This window comes from Phalacrocorax aristotelis, chromosome 7, assembly GCF_949628215.1.
Source record: "Phalacrocorax aristotelis chromosome 7, bGulAri2.1, whole genome shotgun sequence".
In the NCBI taxonomy this organism is placed as follows: domain Eukaryota; kingdom Metazoa; phylum Chordata; class Aves; order Suliformes; family Phalacrocoracidae; genus Phalacrocorax; species Phalacrocorax aristotelis.
Genome location: NC_134282.1, coordinates 18,491,938 through 18,515,312, shown reverse-complemented (window position 1 = coordinate 18,515,312; position 23,375 = coordinate 18,491,938). Strand labels below are relative to the sequence as shown.

Here is a 23,375-nt window from a genome sequence, read left to right as displayed (position 1 = left end):
CATTTTGGAAGCTGAACTCTGCCTAACACAGAGAGTTTATTTTTAGTATTTAAACTGAACAGCTTCAAGATTTGGTATTTTCTCTGAAATTTAGACTAATGGCTTGACCGCTGGCTGCCCGTGTTCAAGTGCTGAGGTAGTGAAGGTGGTATCAGGCTGTTTGGATTTAAACAAAATATGATTATATTGGTTCAGCTCTTAAGAGTCCTTTAGTTAGTAATCTCTGAATGTCGTTCCGTACAAAATGGATGGTCACTTTGTACCAAATGGTGCCCACCTACCCCTGCCAGCAATGAACAGCCATAGCATTTGTCCTAAGATTTTGTCCTTTCAGATTAAGTGCTAACTACATTTTGCAAAATTATTGCTACAGTTCCCAGAGCTGGCAATTTTGAGGACAATTTGAATACATGAAAAAGTGCTGTGTTTCCACTAATTCATTGGGCTCCATTTTACACCTAATGAAATTTTGTGGAAGGAAGCCTTGTATATAAAGGCATGTTAGAAACCACATATCAGGGGCATTTCTCATTTTTAGAGTGGGAGAGGTTTTTTGACTTAGCTGACTGCTTGTCTTAAGTGAGCAAAGAAACAACCTGTGATATTAAGCATGACCCATATATGGACTTCACTGAAGAACTTTGAGCTCAAAATATGCTTGAGTGTCCAGAGCTAAAAAGGAAAATGAAAAGGAAATTAAGCATTTTAACAGGAACTCTGTTTCAATTAAAATGAACTACAAAAGAAACAAATGCAGTACTTTTCTCCATGACACTCCTGTTTTGTATTTCTGATGTTTTCCAGTTGTCTTAATGAACAAGAGTAGTATTGATAAGTTTCAGAGGTTTACTAATTTTTCTAGCTAGAAGCATTTTGCTTCTATTTTCAGAGCTAATACATCTATTTTTTGTCCTGCTTTAGTATGCAATTTTAGACACTAAAAAGTACTTAAAATTCTGCAACCAGTCATCTTTATTTCCTTCCTGCCCCCCACTTCCATTAGTAATGCTTGGCAGTGATTCAGTACCACCTTGCTTTCTAGTTAGGGTGAGTGGGAAACCACCAAAAGCAAGAAAAGCACAGAGTGAAGGGAACCACTGGCACCAGCTCCGTAGCATGATTGCAGCAATCTGTGCTACTGCAAAGTCACTCCAAGTTAGAGTAAGAGTTTCCGTTAGCTAGAGAGCACGGTTCCTGGTTGCGTAAAGAGAGGCAGTATCGTCTATTGAAGCATGAGATTTGAAGCCAAACACCTCCTGAGATCTCTTTCCTCTTCTCTTACTGATTCATTATGTGGCTGTGAGCAAGTCTTTACACTTACTTCCAGTCTCTACAATATGCAGTTATTAAAGAGCTACTTTGAGAACATTATTTGAAGTTCTGAAGCACAGCATGGTACTAGGAATTAAGTTATTAGTCACTGAGCTGTACTGTATTGCCTATTCCATGGGACATCCTATCTTTCTAGTTAAATTATAAGGTTGCTTCCTCTCTGGGGTAGCCCAAGGCAGATGATAGTGGCAGTATGAAGCTGTGCAAACTGGTAGTGCAGTGAATGAGTTTGTGCCAAAGCCCCACCTCCCATCAATTTCCAATCTCCAGATCTGTTTTTAGAAGTACATGATATATTATTGAATATATCATGATATTGAATATATCATGATATATTATTGAATTGAATATTTTTGGCAGTGCTAGGTTAGTGGTTGGACTCGATGATCTTAAGGGTCTTTTCCAACCTTAACTATTCTATGATTCTGTGATTAATACCTCCAATAAATTACATATTCTTCTAAAATACATGAATCTGATAAATCTATGGATTATCAGAAGTAGTCTTTGGAGCTCAGTAGGCTGGTATGCTAGAGAGCTCTGTGGGAAAAGACATGAGGTGAAGGAGGGAAAAAAGAAATATTAATGGGCGAAAAAGCACGTAGTCACAACACAAGCACTGGCAGTTGGAAGTCATCTAGGCTTTTTGTGTTTCCAGTTGCTTATTTTACCAGGGGGACACTTTCAGACTGAGATGTTGCTTGGAGTATAGAGGATAGATAAACTGAGCAGCAGGGGAACCTGCTGATGCTCAGCTATGCCATTTTCAATAAACATCACTTCGCTCAAAAGAGAAATTATTGCGGAGGCCTTCAAGGAACAAAAGCATCGACTGGCCGCAAACAGTGCTATAAAAAACTGCCTTTTAAAAGCCTTTTAGGGTTTTTTTTCCACACTTCACACAAGGCTACAGGTCATTCAAGTGAAACTATATGAAAATGCCAGCTAAGCAGCCATGGTTATCCCATTTAAAAATTTGGTAAAAGTCGTCTTTGTTTGTCTGCTCGGGTCTGTGCCCTGGCAGTATGGGGAGGTGTGAGGATCCTTTTAGACATGTGAAAAAAAATCCACTCCTACAGTGTTGCAAAAATGACATGAAATCAAGCCAAGCTTTCCTTTATAAGCAAGCCAATATAATGCATATTTTAAAACAATTGAATAATGGTATAAAATAAATAGGCATATCAAGGTTTAAAATGCCTAATTCCATTAAAGCTAATTTTGTTGCATGACTCTCATGACATCCTGCATTTCAATTCTGTAAAGAACAATAGGCCGTAAGAATTTGAAGGGAGGTAAATTCCTCTGAGGGCTTCTGGTTACAACCTCATCTATGAAAATGAGGTTATTCGCCAAAACCCCTTGATAGATTCTTTCCATGAAACTCCCTCTAGTTCACTTATTGCTGAGAACCTTGAAATATTATCATAATAGTTCAGCGGTGTTGAAATGATTGAATGTTCTGAAGTAGTTAAGATGAAATGAAGTTGTTTCAATTGCTGAATCGCTTTAAGCATTCACTTGCAGAAAGGAAAATTGTTTGATGTGCTAAAATTAAGAATTGGGCAAACTGAATCTCACACTTTTTTATTCCAAATTGTTTTGGGGTTTAAAGCATTTCACTTAATTTTAACCATTCTGGATTTTAAAAATCTCTATCCAGTGAGATTTAAATTGCAGGAATATTGTTCTTTTAATTGCCTCTCCCTCATTGTAATGTTCCTTGGAGTGGCTTCTCAAGCTGTCCTGCAAGCTGCCTCACCTTCTGATGTAGGTGGGGCGCTTTCTGTAAGGAGGTCCCAGTGTTTTATGTTTCAATTGTATTTTTAGTTTCCCTTGTGTATGTGCTGTCTCTATTAGCTTTCTACATAGTTACATTCAGTTTTGTTCTTTCCACTGAGCTACAAGCAACCCACTTTAAAACTGCATTCTGATAAAGCCCTATGGATTTTAAAGGTCACATTCGTTTCTCAGATGAATACATCATTCCCATTGATTCACCTGCTGTTTCTGCAAACTCAGTATTACTGATGACATTAATTATGTTAATATTCAAAGGGTTCTTAGCATGAGCTCAAGCTTTTCTAACATGCTAATTTTTTAGATCCATTTAAAATGCAGGGAAGGTGGGGAGGAGTTGAACATTATTGTGCTGGAAAAAAGAAAATTATTCTCTTTGTGCAATTCATGCTTCTAAGATGGTCCTGCAAGCAATGATGAGTTTTTCTTCTAAGTTATTGATTGTTTTACTACCTAGGGTGTAAAGCAATCTCCAGATGTGACCGCATGTTGTTTTTCCTGCTGAGGCATTGGTATAAAGGAATTCTGTCAAGCCTATTCAGAGAAGCCAAAGGAAAGCCTAAAAAACATAGGCAGCAGAAAGCGGCATAAAACCACTACATTGCTTCAGCTTGCTTTTGTTTTGGCACTGTTATCTGGTTCTAGGAACCATTTTAACATCTGTTTCTAGAGGAAACAAAACACATTTCTAATAGTGGCAGACAAAGCACTTCCACAGATCTGGTACAGAAAGCAGCTTGCTCCCTCTGATGGGAGAACCTGCCCCATAAGCTGGTGATTTGTGTGTGTTGATTTGATTTGGAGCTTACTCCCACTTTAAACAACATTGTATTCTATGTACCTCAAGTGCATTTTGTTTTTTGCTTTAACTTTTGTTGTTAGGGGTCTCAGATACTTTGGAATTTTCAAATTTTCAAATCTCAAATTTTCTTTTGGAACTTAGAAGTGGTTAGTCTTTTTAGGTTGAGCTTAGTTCCTAGAGGAGTGCCTAGCACGTGCTCCAGAAGTGTTTTGTCCATGGCCTTTGCTGCTACGTCGGGGTAACAAGGCAGACTTCTCGTCTGCTGCAGGCAGGAGCTGCTGGGGAATGTCAGATATTGTTACTTTTGTCTGAAGAAATCAAAGGTTGCTTGCAAATGCCTAAATTGGTTCCTCTTGCTCAGCAGTGACAAAAATTGCTGGAATTTGTAAGAGAGTTAAGCTTCTACAAGATTAGACTCATCTGGACAGAGAAGTAAATCTTGAAACAATAGTGTCTACATCTGTCCCTTGTTCAGCTGTTTGCAAACCACTGTAACTTATTCTTTTTTACCTTTCTCCATCCTGATGACTCCTAGCTCTATCTCAGTAGGTCTGTAACTCTTTCCTTCAAATTGTACATCCATTTGTTTCTTGCTTGTTTGGTTTGAGGAAGAGAAATGGAAGCCTGACTTAGTTTGCAATATTGCTGTGTATTACTGAGGAAACAAAACACCTTGCCTGCCCATGCTGGACACTTCTCTTTCCAGAGTCTAGGGGCTCTCCGTCTTTGTTGGTTTTGTACAAATACCTGCTTTTGTTAAGCCTACTACATGTGTCACCAATTCTGATTTAAATATTGAAGATTTTGAAAGATTTCACCCTGAATATTTTCAGACTGTAAATTGACAAGAGTGAAAATTAAGTGTAAACTAACTGAAAGCAAACTCTGTGCCATGTCAATCTACATGACTTCACTAGGATGCTATAAAGACGTATGTTAATTCTCCATTTTGATGAAAATAGTGAATAATAATAGTGAATAATAATAAAAACCTAAACTGTTTGAAAGGCACAGATGTTAAACTGGCTAGTCTGCATAAAATTTTTATTAGCAAATGTTGGCCGTGGTTTTACTGCATTTCCAACGTATGCCAAGTTAAACAGCTTCCGTATTTGTCTAGTTTGATTAGCATCTCTTTGCAGCTGATCCAACTACGAATTGACCTATGCTGTATTTTTGGTGTAGACTTTTGCAGTGTGCCTCAATGTGAGCCCTGCTAAGATAATATATATTAAGAGGTTCAAGCAGGAAACGCTTCCATGGTGGGAACATAGCTCATCTTCAAAACAGTTACACAAGGTGCAGAGAGTGTCTTTGTTACGTTCTTACAGGGAGAATGTGCCGTGTAGCAATGAATACTGTAGTTTAACAACAGGACCAACCTTGCTGCATAGAAGAAGTGGTCTGAGGTCTACTTAATGTAATATAATGTAGCAATATTAACTTCTGCCCTATTAGCATAATTTTCTATTACAGTCAAGGTAAGGTTGACATGGTATTCAGTAATATGTGTGACTGTCGTTCCGAGTACAGGCCAAGAACAGCTTAATCCAGGACTGTCTGGTGTTAGATGAAAATATGTGGTGACATAAGATCTGTATAGACCGCATCTGCAAGCAAAGATGTAAGGGGGAAAGTAAAAAAGGAATTACAAAGTATATGAGTATATGATATTGTGTTGGGTTTTTTGCTATGATGATATAGCTGTTAAATATATCCCTCTGTTTACATAACTTGCTGTGAAATTACTTTGTTGGTGGCTGAGGACTTTTGCTGCATTTTGTCATGTGGTTCACATCAATCTGTGGCCCTCCCTGGCTTCTGTTGCACAGCAATTTGTTCTGTGTAGGAGACTTTAAAAGCAGGCTCTTTTACAGTGAGCACAGGAGTGTCAGGAGTGCTTTGAAGGGATAATTGGCTTCTTTCCATTTGAGGATTTAATAGAGCACCTTTCCAGTATCCAGCACCTCCCGTCATTTGGAGAAGCACAGTAACCCATATCTTGTGCGTCACTCCAGGAAAGTTAGTTTATAATAGCAGAGTTTTAAAAAATGCCTGTTCCTCTGAGAGCTGTCATAGTGTGCTTTCTGACTAATCTGGAACCCAAGAGAGTGTGCTGCTGTCTGAAAGCAGAAGTTGACAGTGCTGTACCCAAGGGCTCCAGTAATGTTTGAAGAATAACTTCCATTTTGTGTGTTTGTTTTGGTACTTCTGTTACTAGACAGAATGGATGGTCACTCATTCAGTTCCTTCAGATATGATTTTGCACTGAATTTCGGCCTTAGGGCAGGAGGAAATACTACTTTCCTCTTAACACACTGCCAACATGTTTACTTGTGGTTTATTAAACACCAAGGACAGCAGCATTTCTCTTGGGTGTGAACAGAGTGAACTCAAGGACCTGATTCAGCAGAATGTCTGTGCAGATGCTTAAATTTAAGCACACAGTTAAAAGTTCTGTGGAAGAGGGATTTGGGAGTTGTAATCAAAAGTGAGATTAGAGATTGGAAAGATTAAAGAACGAATGGCATGAGTGGAGTGAAAGCATGAGGCTGTTTGGGTGGTTTACTTGGTAATCCTGTAGTTTGGTAGTTATTTTGTGTAACTTTATTTTGGTCCTTACTCCTCAGGCTGGATTGAAACAACTGAGATGCCCATATTCTTCTGGGAAAATATGTCTGATGAAAACATAATCCCTAAAGGTTGATCTTTAATTACCCGTAACATTCTTTAAAGTAACACACTCACCCATGTCATTAGTGCCTGGTTGTGTCTGCTTTCCATGACAGACAATGTAAAATCAGGAGTGAAAGTTCTGATCAGAAGCTTTTCTGGATCTGCAACAGAGATGTAAGTCCAAATTGCTCAGGGCCTTCAGCTCCACCTTCTCCACCTTCTCTCTGTCATTTATCCCATAGGAAGATTCTTATTAATGAGTAATTGTTGAGATCCTGTTTGCACCTGGCATGTAGTGAACTGTTCTTAATGTTGCATTTCATGTACAAAAAAAAAATAAAAAAAAAAGCTGGCACAGATGATGAAAGACCTTCCCTTCCAGGAGTGGTTATGAACATTAGGCTTGCTTTTATTCTGAAAGTTAAGAGTGCAGAAGTTCCTACGGTTTTAGAACAGTGTAGACAACAAGGAATAAAATGAAAAATGGACCATTTTAATGGAAGAAATGACACCTACTGTTTGCTGCTGCCTTTGAGATATTCAAAAAGTGCTAAACATTACAGCATACAAATAATAGTCGGGGAGATTGGGGCAGAACTTCTTTAACTCCATACTACTTTAATGATTAATTTTGTTTGTACTCATTCTCTTCCTTAAAGGTTTTTCTTAATTACCAGTATGGTAATACATGGGAATCTTTTGCAGTGCTAAAGCACTTAAAGATAAGTATGTATATTTTGATTTGTTTGAAAGAAGTGATGTCTGTGACAGATAAAAAAGGAAAGAATTTCTGTTCTGCGATCAGAGGTATTCAGGACAACAAAACCTGGATTTATAAATGCACAAACCATTTGCTTTGATCAGGCTAAGCAAAGTCGGTCTGTGAGGAAGCTAATTCATGTCATGTATATAAAGCAAGTCAAATTCCAGCTACTACAAAGCTTTTATGTAAGGCTTTCCTGACCCAATAAGTGGTGGAATATAAATAGATCAACAGTACACCCTTCCTTCTGCTGTTCTACCTAATCCTTTCTTGCCTTCGGGGTTGAAGAGTATTTGATCTAATGAGTCTTAGATGAGACATTGTTTCCTAAAAAAAAAAAAAATAAAAAAAAAATCCAAGAAAATGAAAATTTAATGGTGCTCTTGTGATTTTAGAATGAAGCTGAATTAGGAACATACTATTGTTCTTCCTTACTTCCCAAAGCTGTAACTGCCTGGCTCTCTACTTGCTCTCCTTAACTACCCCTGCCAGGTGGCTTGACATGACCCTCTTCAAAGAGAGTAATTGTGTTAAACCTATATTAATTTACTTTCTCCTTTTCAATAATACTTAAAATGTCCTCTTCATCCTGCTTGCAGGTCTCCACTGTTGCTTGGAAGATGGAGCACATTTTATTTTTAGTAACAGTATCTCTCATGCTAGGATGGAAGACCGTTAAACCAATTAAACACATTAGAAGATAACAGGGTGTGTGGGTTTGGTTCAAGATCTCAATTTTCTTCACTCTGGGGTATGTCCTAATACCAGCTTTTCTATCCAAGATGACAGAAATAGTGTGGTGAGCTTCTAACTAGGTAAGCAGTACAGCTGCTTTGTCAGGTATTCCCTTGCCAAAAAATCACTTGTGATTGGTTTTGCCTTGCTTTTTTTTTAAATTCCATTACAGTTAAGTTTTATAAAGGATCTAGATTTTGACTTAGGAAATTTTTTTCAGATGCCTGTTTCTTTTTAAACATTTATTTTTTAAAAAGAATGGATCTGTTGAACGTGTTTTTTCCAACAGAAGAGGATTGTGTGTATGCACTTTTAAGATTTGATTTGTTCTTCCTTTTTAATAATGCTTAGTTACTGGGAAAAAACTTGTGAACTGGCTAGAGTACTCTGATCCTTTAAAATATGTCTGGATCCACATATTTTAACTCTGTGTATATGCTCTGAATAGCAGGGTGATTTCATTTTTTTATTTGCAGAAGGTTGAAAAGCATGCCCTGAACCTGCACATGGATCTGTCTAGGCCAGAAAGCGTTTGGCCACACTGACACTAAACCCATTATTCATTTGATATGGAATCAACATGGGTTAGCAATGTCCAGATTGTTTAAATAGAAGATATTTTCTAGCAACTGTGGCGTGCATTGCTGACCTGCATGCTCTTATCAGCAGAGATATAGTCTTGAGCTTTTTATTTATTCTTCATCTTTAATTTGACCATCAGAATACAAAGCATGGGACAGGCTGTCCTGCATGGGTTTACTCTTCCAGTGGAACATCAATACAGAATAAAGTCTGATAGCACTTTATAGAAGTCTAATGCCCCAAATGTTAACATATCTAGGATTGTTCAGCACGGCAATGTAATTTGTATCATCTCTCTTGGACTGGACTGAGAGATAAATCTGTATAGGGAGAAGTGGCAGAGGTCAGTAGTCTACAGTAGTGTTTTCTCTCACCAGAAATAGTAGGTCACTATCAGTCTATAACTCTATATTTCAAGCAAGGATAATAATTAAGCTGTGAGGCTGTGTATACTCTTTGAAGGGCACTTCTAATGTAATACTTTTGAAAATGGCAAGCGTGATTTCAGAGTACTCCAAAAATTGATAAGGGAAGAGGGACAGGAATGTAAGGCAAGGCAAGGCAAGGCATGGCCAGGAAAAAGGAAGGTGGGTTATTATTTAAGAGTACTGGTATGACACTTGGGAGGCTGGATCAGTTCCTGTGCAATGCTGGGTTTGTAGTTCTGATTAGTGTTTCATCTCCAGTTCGGAAGTCCTTGTCTACTGCTCAGTTTGGCACTACACAGACTGTGGCCAGACCTGTGAGCTCGTGATTCGAACTCATACTGATAGTGAACAAATAGCAAGTAAATACTTCTGAGAGGGGTAATTTTGTAAAGTTAATACAGGTTTTTGATAATTTAGTGCCCAATTTACTGAGTTACTGTACTGCTAATAGTCAAGAGTGTTTGCATTGCAAGGTGTTGTGAAGATAAATTAATTTGTCAGTGAGATGCTCAGATTGTCTCATTTGTTATTTTTCCATCGTACACAGCATTTGATAAATCGCACACTACTTTCTATGCAAATAGCTTCACCCCGGCTAGTTTGTATACTTGTCTGTGGGAAGATGTATCTAAAAATGGTGGATTTTTTTTGGACATTTTAAATTAGGGTTGGGGCGGTTCCATCCTGCGGGTTGCGTTGGCTGGGGACTTTGAGTTTTCCAGCCAGCACCACATGAAGTGCCCCGCCTTGCTGCAGGTTCTTCTTGCCATGCTGCTACTCATTTTCTCTCTCTGACTTGCCTGGCTCAGCCCCCGTCTTCCTTGGTTTGGTAGCTGGGGAGAGATCTCTACTTTCCAGCTTTCTGCTAGGATATGGAGGTGGCATATGGGGCCCTCCGGGGATGATGCTTTCTGTCTTTTCCCCCTTTCCCTCCTGCCTTAATCCCAGAACAAGTGGTAAATATTATGTGTTATAGAACAAGTCTAGAAGAACATGAGCAGGCTGCCCTAGGCTCCCTCTTCCTGTGCTCCAAGCTGTTGCTATGTTTTGGAAGCTGTAAGGCCGTGTCTGTGTAAATGGACCCTGTGCATGCATTCCCACCTTTCTTCTCCCTGCTTGCCCTTTCAGTGGGACATGGAAAGTCTGGCCAGCCTTCAGGAAGGGAAAGGCTCCTCACATCTGCACTGAAGCAGCCATCTTCCCTTCCCTCCTCCACATACGTAATTTTAAAACAAATGTTGCCCTGTAATGCAAAATTTGCTAAAGCATCTGTTTCTTCCCTGGAGCTCTTGGAAAATGTGATCAATGTGACGAATTTGTGTGAGTCTGCCTGGAAACTGTGTATGTTAAAGGATGAGTTCAATATGCAAAACTCTGACAGCTCCTATTTATACCTACGGCAAGGTCCATATTGTCCCTCTTATGTTACTCTACCTCTCCAGTCAGTTCCCTGAGCAGTTGGTCTCTCCCCTTTTCCCAGATAGTTTCCAGTATCTTGATTAGGAGGTACTGAGTACGAAGAGTGCACTGCCATAAACCAGCAAAAGGAAACACCTGGAAAGGTGTTGGTTTGCGCGGCCTTATCTCACAGATCCTGCTCTCTCTAGGCTGCTTACATCGGTGCTGGTGAGTCATCAGAGCCTCTCCAGTGAGCTGTGGAGCAGGAGGCTGCTACGGGGCCTCGGGCTGACTGACAGCTATATCCCACTTCAAAATGGCATCGGGCAGGTGTGCAGGCTCCTTGTCCTGATGCGTCGATGTCTGAGTTACGTTACAGGAGAGATTTTTCAAAGGTGTGCTTAAGATCATTATTAGTCGTGCCTTTGAAAAGGTATTTCATGCTTGCCTATATAACTTCAATGACTAATTCACTGATCTTGGCTTTTTGAAAGCTCGGATAGCCTCGCCGGCTGAGAGTGAAAAGAGAGGATCTTTCTCTCTTTGCTTAGTGCTCAGCAGCTGAAGAATTCCCGTGAGTGGCAGTTACCAGGTCAACAGCAATAGAACAACCCTTGATATTAATATTTTGTAAACTAGGAAAACAAGCTTGATCAGGTGTTTTTCTAATGTTATATAGGAAGCACTTCTTTTTCTAGCATTTTTCAAATGGTGGAGAACAGCAATTGTTTGTGTAGAATTTTCTGTTATTGTTAGAATTGTTCTTGATTCTCCACAGCTCAGTGACATTGCCTTTATCCTTTAGAAACAATGGAAAATTATGAGGTTAACAAGCTTCAGTCTAAAGTAAAAACTAAATCTGACTATGCAACTTTTGTTGCATTCAGTCTGGTCAAGGGTAGGTTTGTTCATTTATTTTCTGGGAAAAAAGATCTCTTTTCCTTGGCCTCCTGAGAATCAGAAAACATGATTGAAACTCAACTGGAGTAGTCTGTTTCAGGGCTTAGGAAAGAATAGTAGGCACAGCATTTAGGGATGTAGATAGCTTGTTTTCCTTAATTGCTTCCCAATCAGAAATTGGATGAACCTTCGGGATGCAGAAACAGGAAAAATCCTCTGGCAAGGAACAGAAGATCTGTCTGTACCTGGAGTGGAGCATGAAGGTACTGTGTGGCCTTACTGTGCGTTTTGGGGCTGGGTGGTGCTGTATGTCTGGGTCACCAAAGCTGCGAGCGTACCCCTGCTTTGAAGAACAGATGTCCTGGATGTGACTTCACACCTTCAGAGGCTTCCACTGCAATAATCTGGGGGCACAGGGAGAAGGGCGAGAGTGAATCAGTGGCTGGCAAAGGGGACAAGTTAAGCAATGCTAAGCAGGGAGTGCAGCTGGGTAAGGAATCAATGGCCAACCTTTGATAGGTTGAGTGTTGGTTCCAAAATGAAAAGTCTAAAAATACATTGACTTTTCTCAGTATAACAACAGGGTTTAGTCAAGGTAGAGGTGAGATGGAGAACCAGTGGTGAAGAAGTATCCACAGTTACTCCCTTGCCTGGCCACAACTGTCCTAATATTCTGCACTAAAGTTGACCTCTGCTTTACTATGACATACGTGGTACATTTGCTCTGCTCTTCTGTCCCTCTACCATTGCTAGAAAGGCCTGTTGCCCTTCCACTTCTGTCCTCGCTAAGTAGCAGAGGACTTCACTGTCCCTTACTCTTCCCCATTTGTGACAAAGCACTGTGACAGGTAACATCCCTTGCCAAGAGCATTGCTTTGGCTCTGTGAAGAGCTTGACCTCACTGAATTAGTTTTGAAGGCTTTTCTATTATGTGAGTATCATAGCTGATCTCCAGTAAGTGGAGTGAACCTGATCATTTCATTATGCTGGTGACATTGATGTATTTTTGGTTAAACATGAATGGCTGAGTTCTGCCTGGCACTACTAGGACTTACCTCTGCCATAAACTGGAAAATCTGTTGTGTCCGAAGGAGGCAACCAGCATATAAAGATCCTTCTCTGCTCAGAGAGCGTATCAAAGATCTGTGGCAAAACAGTTAGTCCAGTAGTCTTCCAGCGATATACCTGGTTTCAAAGCCAGATTAAGGTGCAAGAGAAGCGAGTTGCCTTCTCCTCATTTGGTCCCCAGTCGACATTCATCTGCTTTATGACAAGCGTTCATTATTAGGACCAGTAGTTGGTTGTCTCAGCTTGAGAGCAGCCCGATGCCAGGAACAGAGGTTGCAGGTCAAAGCTGGAGGAATGCAAAGCTGTGGCTCAGTAATCATTAAGAGCATTTTCCAAGCTTCAGCCTTGCTAACCTCTACTCTCATTCCCATACCAGTGGTAACAGTAGAGAGTTCTGCCGATAGGCCTTAACAAACTCATGTTTACCATACAAGATACCTACATTAAGGAAAAGCATTCCAACACTTTCAAGTACACCTGTAGGAAAGCAACTGAAATACAACTTTCAAAAGAAGTGCGGTAATTCATCAGTTCGATACTAAATTTCTTAAATTGCGGGTTAGCAATGCTTTGCCTTCTTGATATAACTGTAACATTTGGCATGCCAACAGCAGCTAACAGGAGTCCTAGAAGAAATGAGGAATAAGGCTTTAGAAAGCAGAAGAAAATCAGCCAAAAGTATTCCAAACCTTCCCAGTTTTTGTGCTGCAAAAGCTTCTCCTTGGATGCATCGCTAGTCTTTGAATCCTCTTCACTTTGTCTCAACAGACTGTTGCACAGCCTTGCTTCAATGCAAACTACAGAAAGGTGTGCTTTGGGGCAGAGAGGACAGCTGGAGCTGTGTTTTGTGAGGGTTTGTTGTGTGGCCCCATTTCCCTCCTGCCATATTTCTCACTTTGGCAAATTGTATCACCTCACTGTGTGCTCACATTTTCCTCACATATAAAACAGAAACCCTCACCTCCATCAGAGGAGCTTGGGGAATTAATTAAAGCATATTCTGGCATGAGATTAATGCCCATTGTACAAGTAATTGTTAAGACCTTATCTGGCGTGCAGTTCAGTCATCCATCTAGAAGACAGGTGACTGTGAACTAGAGCAGGTGCAGAGAAGAGCTATTAGGAGAAGCCACTGAAAAGATTACGGATGGGAGGATGGTCTTCCTTAGGAGAAGAGAGGAAAAAAACCATTCTTGGATGGCTTAGCAAGAAAAGAAGGCTGAGATGGGTAGATTATTCTCAGTAAATAGGCTAAGAAAGGGAAGAGGTGTCCAACAAAGGGGGATAATCTGACTATGAATTAAAAGAAGGTGTGGGGAAATGTGGTTCTGGTACAGTCCTCCAATAGAAGCAGTGAGGGCAAACAGCCAGAATAATTGTTTTGAAATGCAGGCCATGTGCATCTCCAAGTCATTCTAGAGTACTTGTGTGTGTGTGTTCTGTGGCCATTCAGGGCAAATCTCAGTCTAGAAATAGCAGAGAAAGAATCAAATATATAGCAGAGAGAATAAAATATACTTCCTTTAAACAGGACTTCTATTTGCTTTTTTAAACAGGACTTTTATTTGATTTAAGTACAGGTTTCTTTAAAAAATGCACTCTTAAATTTCAAATCTTGATATTGTATTACTACCTAAACTACTGTTACCACTTAGATTAAATAATAAAAATATTAATGTGGTATTGGACTGCTGCTGAAGTCTTAACATTAAACTGCTGAAAGTAGTGAAAATCACTGCCTGAGCACCTGAAACTGACGTTAACCATCTAAACCAGCTTTTGACAGCAGAGGCTTTTCTATGTACCCAGTCAGCTCAATTCAGTGACAGGGCATTCAAAACCGGGAGGCAGTCTGGGAGGCGCAAATCCATAAAGTTTGGTTTCTTCTAATATACAAGCAAATCTTGGAGTAAGCTGCTGAGGTCTAGCATTTGTAGAATCCCTGCTGCTGTACCCAGTCACCACAGCCAGCTTTTATTCAGGAAATACAAATAATCTTTTCATTATCTAAGAAAAGATGTAATTTGAAATATTAAAAAAGTTTGGCTAAGATAGCTTCCTTTCTTACACATCCTAAATATTTAAGATAGCTTTATTAAACTATATGAAAACATAATGATACAGGTATTTTAATTGATTTTCAGTGTCTAAACACATTTGGACCCAAAATGACTTGCTTAGTAAATAAGAAATGTGTCATTCATCACTTTCTAATCTAATCAGAATTAAGTATCTGACTAAATGTATGTTAGGTATGTAAGTGCTTCAATACATGTGCAGGTATAGCATATCAACTGGTTAACAAAAAGCAGTACTACATTTAGGATAAAGTCTATGCTTGCCTGCATTTCAGCATGTTTTAAAATGGTCCTAACTGATGAGAATCAAACTTATTTCTCTTCTGTTTTTTTAATGGGAAAAAAAGGTATAAAAGCAAAATGAGCTTAAAATAAATAATTTCAATTAAAATTCTCTGCTTGATGGTATACATAGCAATTAAAATCTCTTAGATCAGGGGTTTAAAGGCTACACAGTCCTACTTTTATTAAAAGTATCCTTTTATTTTGTGGTTTTACAATATTAAAGCAAACATTCTCAGCAGTCTGTCTTGGGGATGAAAGAAATATAATTACTAAATTGCAGAAGTCATTTTATACTTAACTGCAAAGGGATGTTTATTCACAACAGGTTGTAGTCTGTACTTGTGAGGGCAGTAAAGGATGGTGCCATGCAGACTTCTATGCTGAAAAAAAAAGACTAAAAATAATTAGAGATATTTTACATTTAACACTCTTCCCTTACACTTTTAAGTTTCTTTTTTACTTTTTTTTTTTTTTTAAGCAAACCATTGGCTGTGTCCTTCTCCATGGGATATGATGGTAGCTTACATTCCCTAACCCTCCAGCTCTCTATGTTGGTTTCATATCAAGGTCCTACTCCATTAAACTGTTCTACATTAGATGGATTTGCCTGACGTTTGGTGGACTCTTGCTTTTATTGAACAACAGCCTGCTGTCTGCTCATGGATGTTTTGATACGTTTTCCATTTAGGAACAGTTTGGCTCATAAAGCACATGCCAGATGTACTCTGTCCCCTCTTTATTTCTAATAAATTCACATGAAGCATTTTCTAATATGCAGGAAGGATTATGTGCAATCACACCACTGAAGTTTGACAGGCGTGGGAGATTTTTAGTACAGTGACTGCTCCCCCGTCCCGTATTCTCCTGATTAGGGTCTTTCAGCATATTGATCAGTGTTCCCAAACTGTCCCTTCTCTTACTTCTCCACCTCTAAAAAAAATCTTTATCAAATATCTACCAGGTACAGTTTGCCACTTGCTGTTGGTGTCTCACCCATTGCATTGCAGCAGCCCGGATACTCTAGATTGCCAAATTACTCTCTCTCTACTGCCTGTGTGGATTTCAATGTTTGCGGAATGGACATTTTGCACACTTTTACAGGACGACTTCCCAGAGCTATGCGAGATGGCTGAAGCAGTGGTGCTGGGCTGAGAAATAGCTATTTGTGGTTTGCTGGGGATGCAGAGTCTGAAAGGGAAGGAGAAGCAAGAAGAGCTAACATGCTTGGTGTACTAAGCAGGCCTTCAGCTGCTTGTGATCTTCACTAAAGTGAAAATTTAAGTTGCATCTCACATTTTGACTTGAAGAATTATGTTTTGTACTAATAAACAGCTAAGAACCAGGAGTTGTAGAGATCAGTATCCCTGGTTCTTCCACAAGTTTCCATGCTGGCTCTGGGCAAGGTACTTAGCCTATTTGCATCTTGGATTTCACTCCTGCAAATTTAAAAACTAAGTCCTTTGTGTTTGCATTTCTCCTGCTACTATGATCTTGTACTAGCACTAACCGTTATTTCAAAGTATATTATAAAAGCACCTGTAGCAGCTGGGTTTGGTTTATTGTGTCCAAATAATGCTTTTTTTAATCTGTTTCACAGCTCGAGTTCCTAAAAAAATCCTGAAATGCAAAGCAGTGTCTCGGGAGTTAAACTTTTCCTCAGCAGAACAAATGGAAAAATTCCGACTGGAACAGAAAGTTTATTTCAAAGGGCAGTGTCTAGAAGGTACGCATCTGCTCTGTGTGCAGTCCTGCTGCAGTGCAGGGAGTGACCTCTGGTGCAGTGGGGATTAGAGAAACTGAAATGGGTTGAATGTGGTGATTTTATGTTTTCAGAGTAGCACTGAAGCACTCATCTTGTCAGGACTAATGGGCCACAGTATTAGGGAGAGCATTTCATAAGTGTATTAACACTTCGTTATGTAAGCAAAAAATCTGGGTAATCATGCTTCAGGGCATAAATCCACCACAGGCTGCCTGAGGTTATTTTAGAGTCACCCATTATGGGGATTCACGCATCTTCCTCAGAAGCACCTAGTGCTGGCCACTGCCAGACCAGAGGCCAGGCTAAAGGAGCCTCTGGTTTACTTTGGTTACAGCACTGCCACCGAGTATTGTCCATGTGACTCCATAGCTGCATATCCGATCTCTCTCACTGCAATGTTACTCTTAATCTGGGGTGGAGGAGGGGGAGATAAAACATTGAGCTCCTTGTCTTTTGGGCAACCAGCTGTACACTTAGTCTCAACTGGATCCAGGGGATGTCTGCAAGAGGGGGAGTGTGGTTTCCCTGGTCGCCATTAGGTGTGATGAAATTTCCACTGAATGCTAAGGAAGTGGCGTGACTTTATCACTACTATCAGCTGTTTTAGAAAGGGAGGATCTGCTTTAAGAGGAGGGCAGGGTTCAGTGCAGTTTAAGCTGCACAAAGTAATTTAAATGTAAAATGTTGGCAGCACAGCAGGACAGTTTAGGGAGTTCCCCAGCCTGTCAGGTGAAAAGCAAAAGGACCATTTGTGGATTTTATCTTCGTTCAAATGCCTCTGGATCTTCTTTTTACTTTGCAGAATGGTTCTTTGAATTCGGTTTTGTGATTCCTAACTCCACAAACACTTGGCAGTCCTTGATAGAGGCAGCACCTGAATCACAGATGATGCCAGCTAACGTTTTAACGTGAGTGCCTTGGGCTTACAGAATCTGAGAGCAGGCAAAGAAAAAGCAGCGTGTGGCATTTCCTTGGGGGCCACAGTGGGAATGAAGAGAGGGAGCTGCTACCAACCCTCTCTACTGTTAGCTGTTGAGAGATAAAAGGGGCTAAGCCAACCTCATTACCTTCTTTCCCATAGGCCCAATTTGCATTAATATAGCAATAAAAGTTTGGAGAATGTGGAACTGATCCTTTATTAGAGTTGCTTAATTTTTTTGAAAGGTGAACCGTGAAAGGATTTTAAAATGCTTTGCAGCTCTAGTACCCCTTACATCCAGGGGAAAAAAAGAAGATATATGTTTGGGCCATTTTCAAATCCAGCTATTGATCGCTGACTCTTTTCCAAGGTGGTTGTTTTTCATGCAATGTATCAACCGTAGGAGCTGCTCTAGCATTTGTTTCATCACTGTACTGTTTTGCCAAACTTTGTCTTTTACATTGGATTATAAACTATGCATTTAGTCATATGGAGTTGTATCTGGAGATAAAATACCCTTAACAGGTAGGAAACAGTCATTTTACAGTCATCTGTCATGGGATTCACACTCCTTCCTTAGAAACATCTAGTCCTGGCCACTGTTTGCACATTGACTTCTGAGTAGGTCAGCGATCCCTAGGACTTGTGTCGGAATAAAGCATGCTGGGCGTTGCTCTGAGTGTGGACAGCAAGGCACAAGCTTTCGTGGGATGGTGGAAAAGGCTCCTTGAGGGAGGCCCCTGGGAAGCTGCAATCGCTGACAAAAAGCCACCCGCCCTGCAGTGCTAGATGGGTGCTGGCAAGCACATGGGGAGTGTGTTGCCAGCAGAGACAGAAGGGTATGGGAATCCTCCTGCCAACAAGAGGCAGACAAGGAGCAGCCAGTCTCACCACAAGGTCACTGTGTCCTCTGGAAGACCTTCCTCTCTAGTATTTTCCCTCTCGTTCCCTGTCTGGAGGAAAGCCAGTCGCATAGAGAAGGCACCAGGGTGCAGACTACCATCACTGATTTCTATTCGCAGCACGTTTCAAAGAGAGAGCGGACTCAGAAGGGAGCATCAGTGTTCCAGTAGTGCTCCCTGGCACAACCTGCTCAGAACCTCATAGGTGCTACACATGTCCTCAAAAGTTGGTGGCTTTCAGTCAGCACAGAAGGAGCCAAAAAACCAAAAACATCTGACAGGTGGTTTTGACCACCTCAGGAAATCAAGGCATCTTCAGGACAGGGAGTCGTGAGAGTCCAGTTCTCAACTGGCCATGAGGATTTTCCAGTGTCCCATTCTTTCCCTGGAGCCTGTCCGCTTGCAGTGCGTAGCCCAGATCTCTCTCCTATTCATGGAGGTGTCCTAAAGTCATTCCTGAGGCTTTTCAGTAGAATCACCAGCCCAAAGAAATCCAGAAGATTTTTGTGGCCCAAAGAAATCAGCCTTTTTCAGCTGCCAAGACCTGGAGAGCCCCTTGCTTTCCGGTATTCCTGAAGACATCATGTTTGCCTCACTGTTTCCATAGCAGGAGAGAATGGACATGTGGTATTTGGTGCTAACCAAGGGACCCTGTGCAAAGGATTCCCAGGATGACCGAATATCAGACTGAGACCATTCCTCGACTTTTGAGTTCAAACACTGTCCATGCCACAGCAAAAACCTTATGGTCTTGCCAGATTTAGCTTTGCCAGGGTTACAGGTACAAAGAGCCACAGCGGTGATGGAGCTGCTGCTTTGAGTTTTCAAGAGCCAGGTTATTTAGACGTGGTCAGATCACACTGCCCAGGTGTCCAGGTGTTGTGGTGACCCTGAAGTTCTTACATTTGTCTACCGAAATTTCGAAGTCAGCAACTTAAATCATCAGAGCTTTTGTCGCACCCAAATCTACATTTCCATTGCAGTTGGTATAAAATATGCTTGTGTGTTTGAATTTAAGCACTTGAGGGAAAGGACATGTTAAGTTGGTTGAAGTAGCTTGCTCAGCGCTAGAGGACAGAGATGGGGAATAAAAAAAGAATTCCCATCGGTTTTCACAATTCACTGCAGGAAAGAGGGGCCTGAAGGTGCTGGGACTGCTAGTTTATTTTTAGCAATAGAAGTGGGCAGCCGTTTGCTGTTTGTGAGCACTCTTTACAGCCTGCAGGGTGCTGTGCCCAGAAAGGGGGCCACAAGGGAGGGATGGAGGGAACTGCTCCATGGAGGAATGCAGTGGAGAGAGTCTTCAGCCCTGATGGCCCCCAGATCAGGACACCGTGCTCACTGCATGCAGCTCCGAACCAGAGCTCCTGCGGTGGGGGGTAAGAGGTCAGCCCAAGCTTGTGAGAGCATTGAGAGGAGCATTTGTGTTCTACTGTTAAGGCACCCTTCTAATACCTTGTCTTTCTCCTCTTTTCCTTCCACAGTGGTAACGTTATTATAGAAACCAAATTCTATGACGACGACCTTCTCGTAAGCACTTCCAGAGTGAGACTTTTCTATGTTTGAGATGGGGCTTTTTGGAGCTGTTTTAGTTTTCCTCCATACAGTTCTTGGTGCAGAACCCCCCAACTATCCAGTGGAAGACAGTCCTATAGGCGGTGACCCTGGGGACCAGCTCAGCATGGGTTGTGACCTTTGCCCATCAGTTATTTTGCTTTCTCCTCTGACAAGACCAGACCGAACCCTCAGAGACAGGACCATCTGCTCAGCGGTGCACTGGGGAATAGAGGCTGTCTCTGAACACAGGCAAACGATGGTCCTGCAGACCAATACTGTAAATTATGTTAGTGTCATCCTTTGTAATTCTCTGGATCCTGGTATAATCTCCCATTTGCGCTCACCAAACTCTCAACATGTTTAATTTTGGGGGGATTAAGTTAACCTTTTCATTTTTCTCATGTGGTAGGTTTTTATCCTTTCGCTGGATTTCTGTGTAACTGGTCCACACATCCCCTTACCCTGAACTTGTAAAATAGACTGTGCTATCACCTAATGTAATTAAAACAAATTTCTCAATTAAAACATTCCTACTGTCCAAAGAAGGGAAGAAATGTTAGTTCTGTGCATTTTCCTTTCTGTAATAAGAATGCCTTGCAGCAGGCACAGACCCCTGTCACTCAAGCCCATGGCAGAGCAGGGCTTCCCACAGCCCAGCTTCTCCCACAGCGCCCATATCCTGGTTAAATGTCTCTTCCTCCAGCTGGCCACGTAGGAAAGGTTTCCTGCCTGCTCTGACCAAGGTTTCTCCTTGGCCTCGTTTCTGTCCGTTAATCCCGCAGGGCAGTTTGTCCTGTTTGCCCAGGCACCAGGTTACTTGAGCAGCACCGCACGCCATTTGGCTTTTCCAAGTTCCTGGGGAGACTCAAACCCCTCTGGAAACCCTGCGCTCCCCTAAGCCTGCCAGTGGCAGCCCTGTGCCGGGCTGGGCGCCCTGAATCCGATACCAACAATCCCCACAACTGCATGGCTTTACTGACACATGGCAGCAATTTTGCTATGACAGGCTACCTGAGCCCTATTACTACCCTTTCCCCTCGTTGTTTATGATTAGCTGTAGCAGGTGTAAATCTTGGGAAGGGACATCTCCAGCTTCTGCTTTAAACATCACAGGCAGGTTTATGATCGCTCGACACCTCAGCCAGCCTGTGCCATGGCTGGGCTTGAGAGTCTCGGGAGAGTCACAGGGAAATGAAACGCATCATTCCAGACCCTGAGTTCAGCCACTGGGTGTACGTGGGAGGGATACAGAGTAATTCTTTTTAGGTGAATTGAAGTTGGACCATTAATCCCCATGAGAAGAGCATTATCCATTGTAACGGCTTTCTCATGAGACCTTGCTGATGGATTTCAGCCCACTGGGCTCGCAGGGCTGAGTCCTCTCAGCAGTGTGACCTGTCGTAGGCCAGCCTTTATACAAAGGGCTCAACCGATGCTGCCTTCTGCACCCAGCGTGAATGACGCCCAGCGATGGTGGTAGCTCTGTCAGGGAGGAGAGACAGAAAGTACCCAAAAAGGAAAAATATAAAAGGTCAAGGGTCTTGAGAGCAGGTATATCTGAGTTCTAGAGGAGAAACTCATGCATATTGCCGGGGAGCCCCTGCCCAGCCATGGGAGGGGTGCTCCCAGCAGGACCACATCCAACCTGGATGCCTTGCAAACAAGCTGGGAATTCTTGCACCCTCTTAACCTGGCACCTGCGGGACTCCCTCCCTGAGAGCTGCACATGCCGGGGGTCTCTGCAGGGGGTTAGGTGGCCACCGACATGCATGGCTGTGGCTGCCATGGGGTGAGATGCCCTGGGAGAGGGCTATGGAGTGACGCGGTGTCTGAGACGGCCCGAGGGGACCCCCTTCCTCCAGAGCCCCTTTAGTCCCCGCCCGGCTGCCCCCGTTCGCCCAGTACACCCAGTTAGAGCTGGCCGGCCCCGCGGCGGCGGCTCTGCGGCGGGTCATTGCCGCCCTCAAGTGGCTCCGTGGGAAATAGCTGGCAGCTCACCCTCTCCTGTCCCTGGACCGGCCTCTACCAGTCCCCCCAGCATCCACCAGTCCCCCCCAGCATCCACCAGTCCCGCCCAGCATCCCCCAGTGCGGGGCTCGGCCTCCCTTAAAAACCGAAGGCGCAGGGGCCTGACCCAGCCGGCAGAAAGGCCCCGGTAGGGCGGGGGGAGCAGGGTGGTCTGACCAGACACCATTCAAAACACAGGCAAAGGGTCCCTGGGTGCTCGGAGCAGGAGCCCACCCTTGGCCCAGGCAGGAGCAGCGGTGGGTCCCCTCCCCATGGGGCTGGTGGGGATTTGGGAGCCTTGGGAGAAGGGGCAGGAGACACCGCCACAGTGCTGCCCTCAGCATGTCCCATCCCCAGGGCTCAAGCATGGCATGGGCAGCAGTTGGTTCTCTCGCCTGTGGCAGCTGGGTAAGCAAAGGCCCCAGCAAAGGGAAAAATGGGGCTGGAAAGGGCAGGGGCAGGGCAGGAGGCCCTGGGGGTGTGCGTCACCTCTGCCACCACCTGTCCATGTGCCTAGGGGTGGCTCTGGCCATGGCAGCCTCACACCAGCCTCTGCACAGTCAGGTGGCGGGAGCACTGGGAGTGGGGAGCAACGTAGTGGCTCCCCCTTTTATTTACCACAGAATTTCCCACCTGGAAACACACAGCCCTGGCAGGCATCTCCGGGGCAGGGAAACCACCCCCAGCCTGGACCACACTGGGCTCCACTTGGTGAAAGGGCTCCATGGTGGCCAGATGGGCGGTTTTGGGGGGCAGGACTTGGCTGGGCCAGGCAAGGTGCCTCTTGCCATGCAGGGCCCTTCCCAGAGCCCAGCTGCTCGCAAAAACCCCGGCTTATCTGGCCCTGCTGCCGAGCGGTGTCCGGGAGAGGGAACTGGCTGGAATCAGCAGCAGCAGCCACCGTGGGTGAATCCCAGCCAACAGCCACAGCTTCCCCCAGCTCATTGTTCACAGTTGGGGTGTTTTGGCCTTGGCAGCTCCTGTGACGGGCACGAATGCCTTCCAGCTGCCAGCATGCAGAGGGCATTTGTTTCTGCAAGAGCCTCAGGGCAGGGAACGTGCTCAGGAGGCTGCTCCTTGCTATCCGGATGGCTGCCATGCAGGGCTCGCCCCCCACGCCAGGAGGGCTGCGAGCTGCCCCGGAAGCCTGCAGAAACCTGATGGCAAGGGCAGGGCGGCCCTGCATATCCCAGACATGCAGCCAGAGAGGTGCAGAAAAAGGAGGGAGGGAGAAGCAGGCAAGATCTGGGGCCACGTGCAGCCCTGGAGGGCTGTCAGAGGTAGGTTTGGGGTGAAGCTTGTAAAAAGAAAACTTCATCCCCAATGCCCTTCAGCCATGTCTTTGTCTGGGAGCCCTCCAAGCCAGGGTGTTGCAGAGCCG

At 43.1% G+C, this 23,375-nt stretch overlaps 1 protein-coding gene across 1 annotated transcript in view; it reads left to right on the top strand.

Annotated features, from left to right (window-relative positions):
- Positions 1–20,541, top strand: part of PDE6D (phosphodiesterase 6D) — a 41,300-nt gene extending 20,759 nt beyond the window's left edge. The window contains exons 2-5 of the mRNA XM_075099078.1: positions 11,591–11,679; positions 16,445–16,570; positions 17,412–17,517; positions 19,915–20,541. Coding sequence (XP_074955179.1) covers positions 11,591–11,679; positions 16,445–16,570; positions 17,412–17,517; positions 19,915–19,996 — 403 coding nt within the window. The 3' untranslated portion in view covers positions 19,997–20,541. The remainder of the gene's footprint in view (positions 1–11,590; positions 11,680–16,444; positions 16,571–17,411; positions 17,518–19,914) is intronic.
- The last annotated feature ends 2,834 nt before the right edge of the window (positions 20,542–23,375 follow it).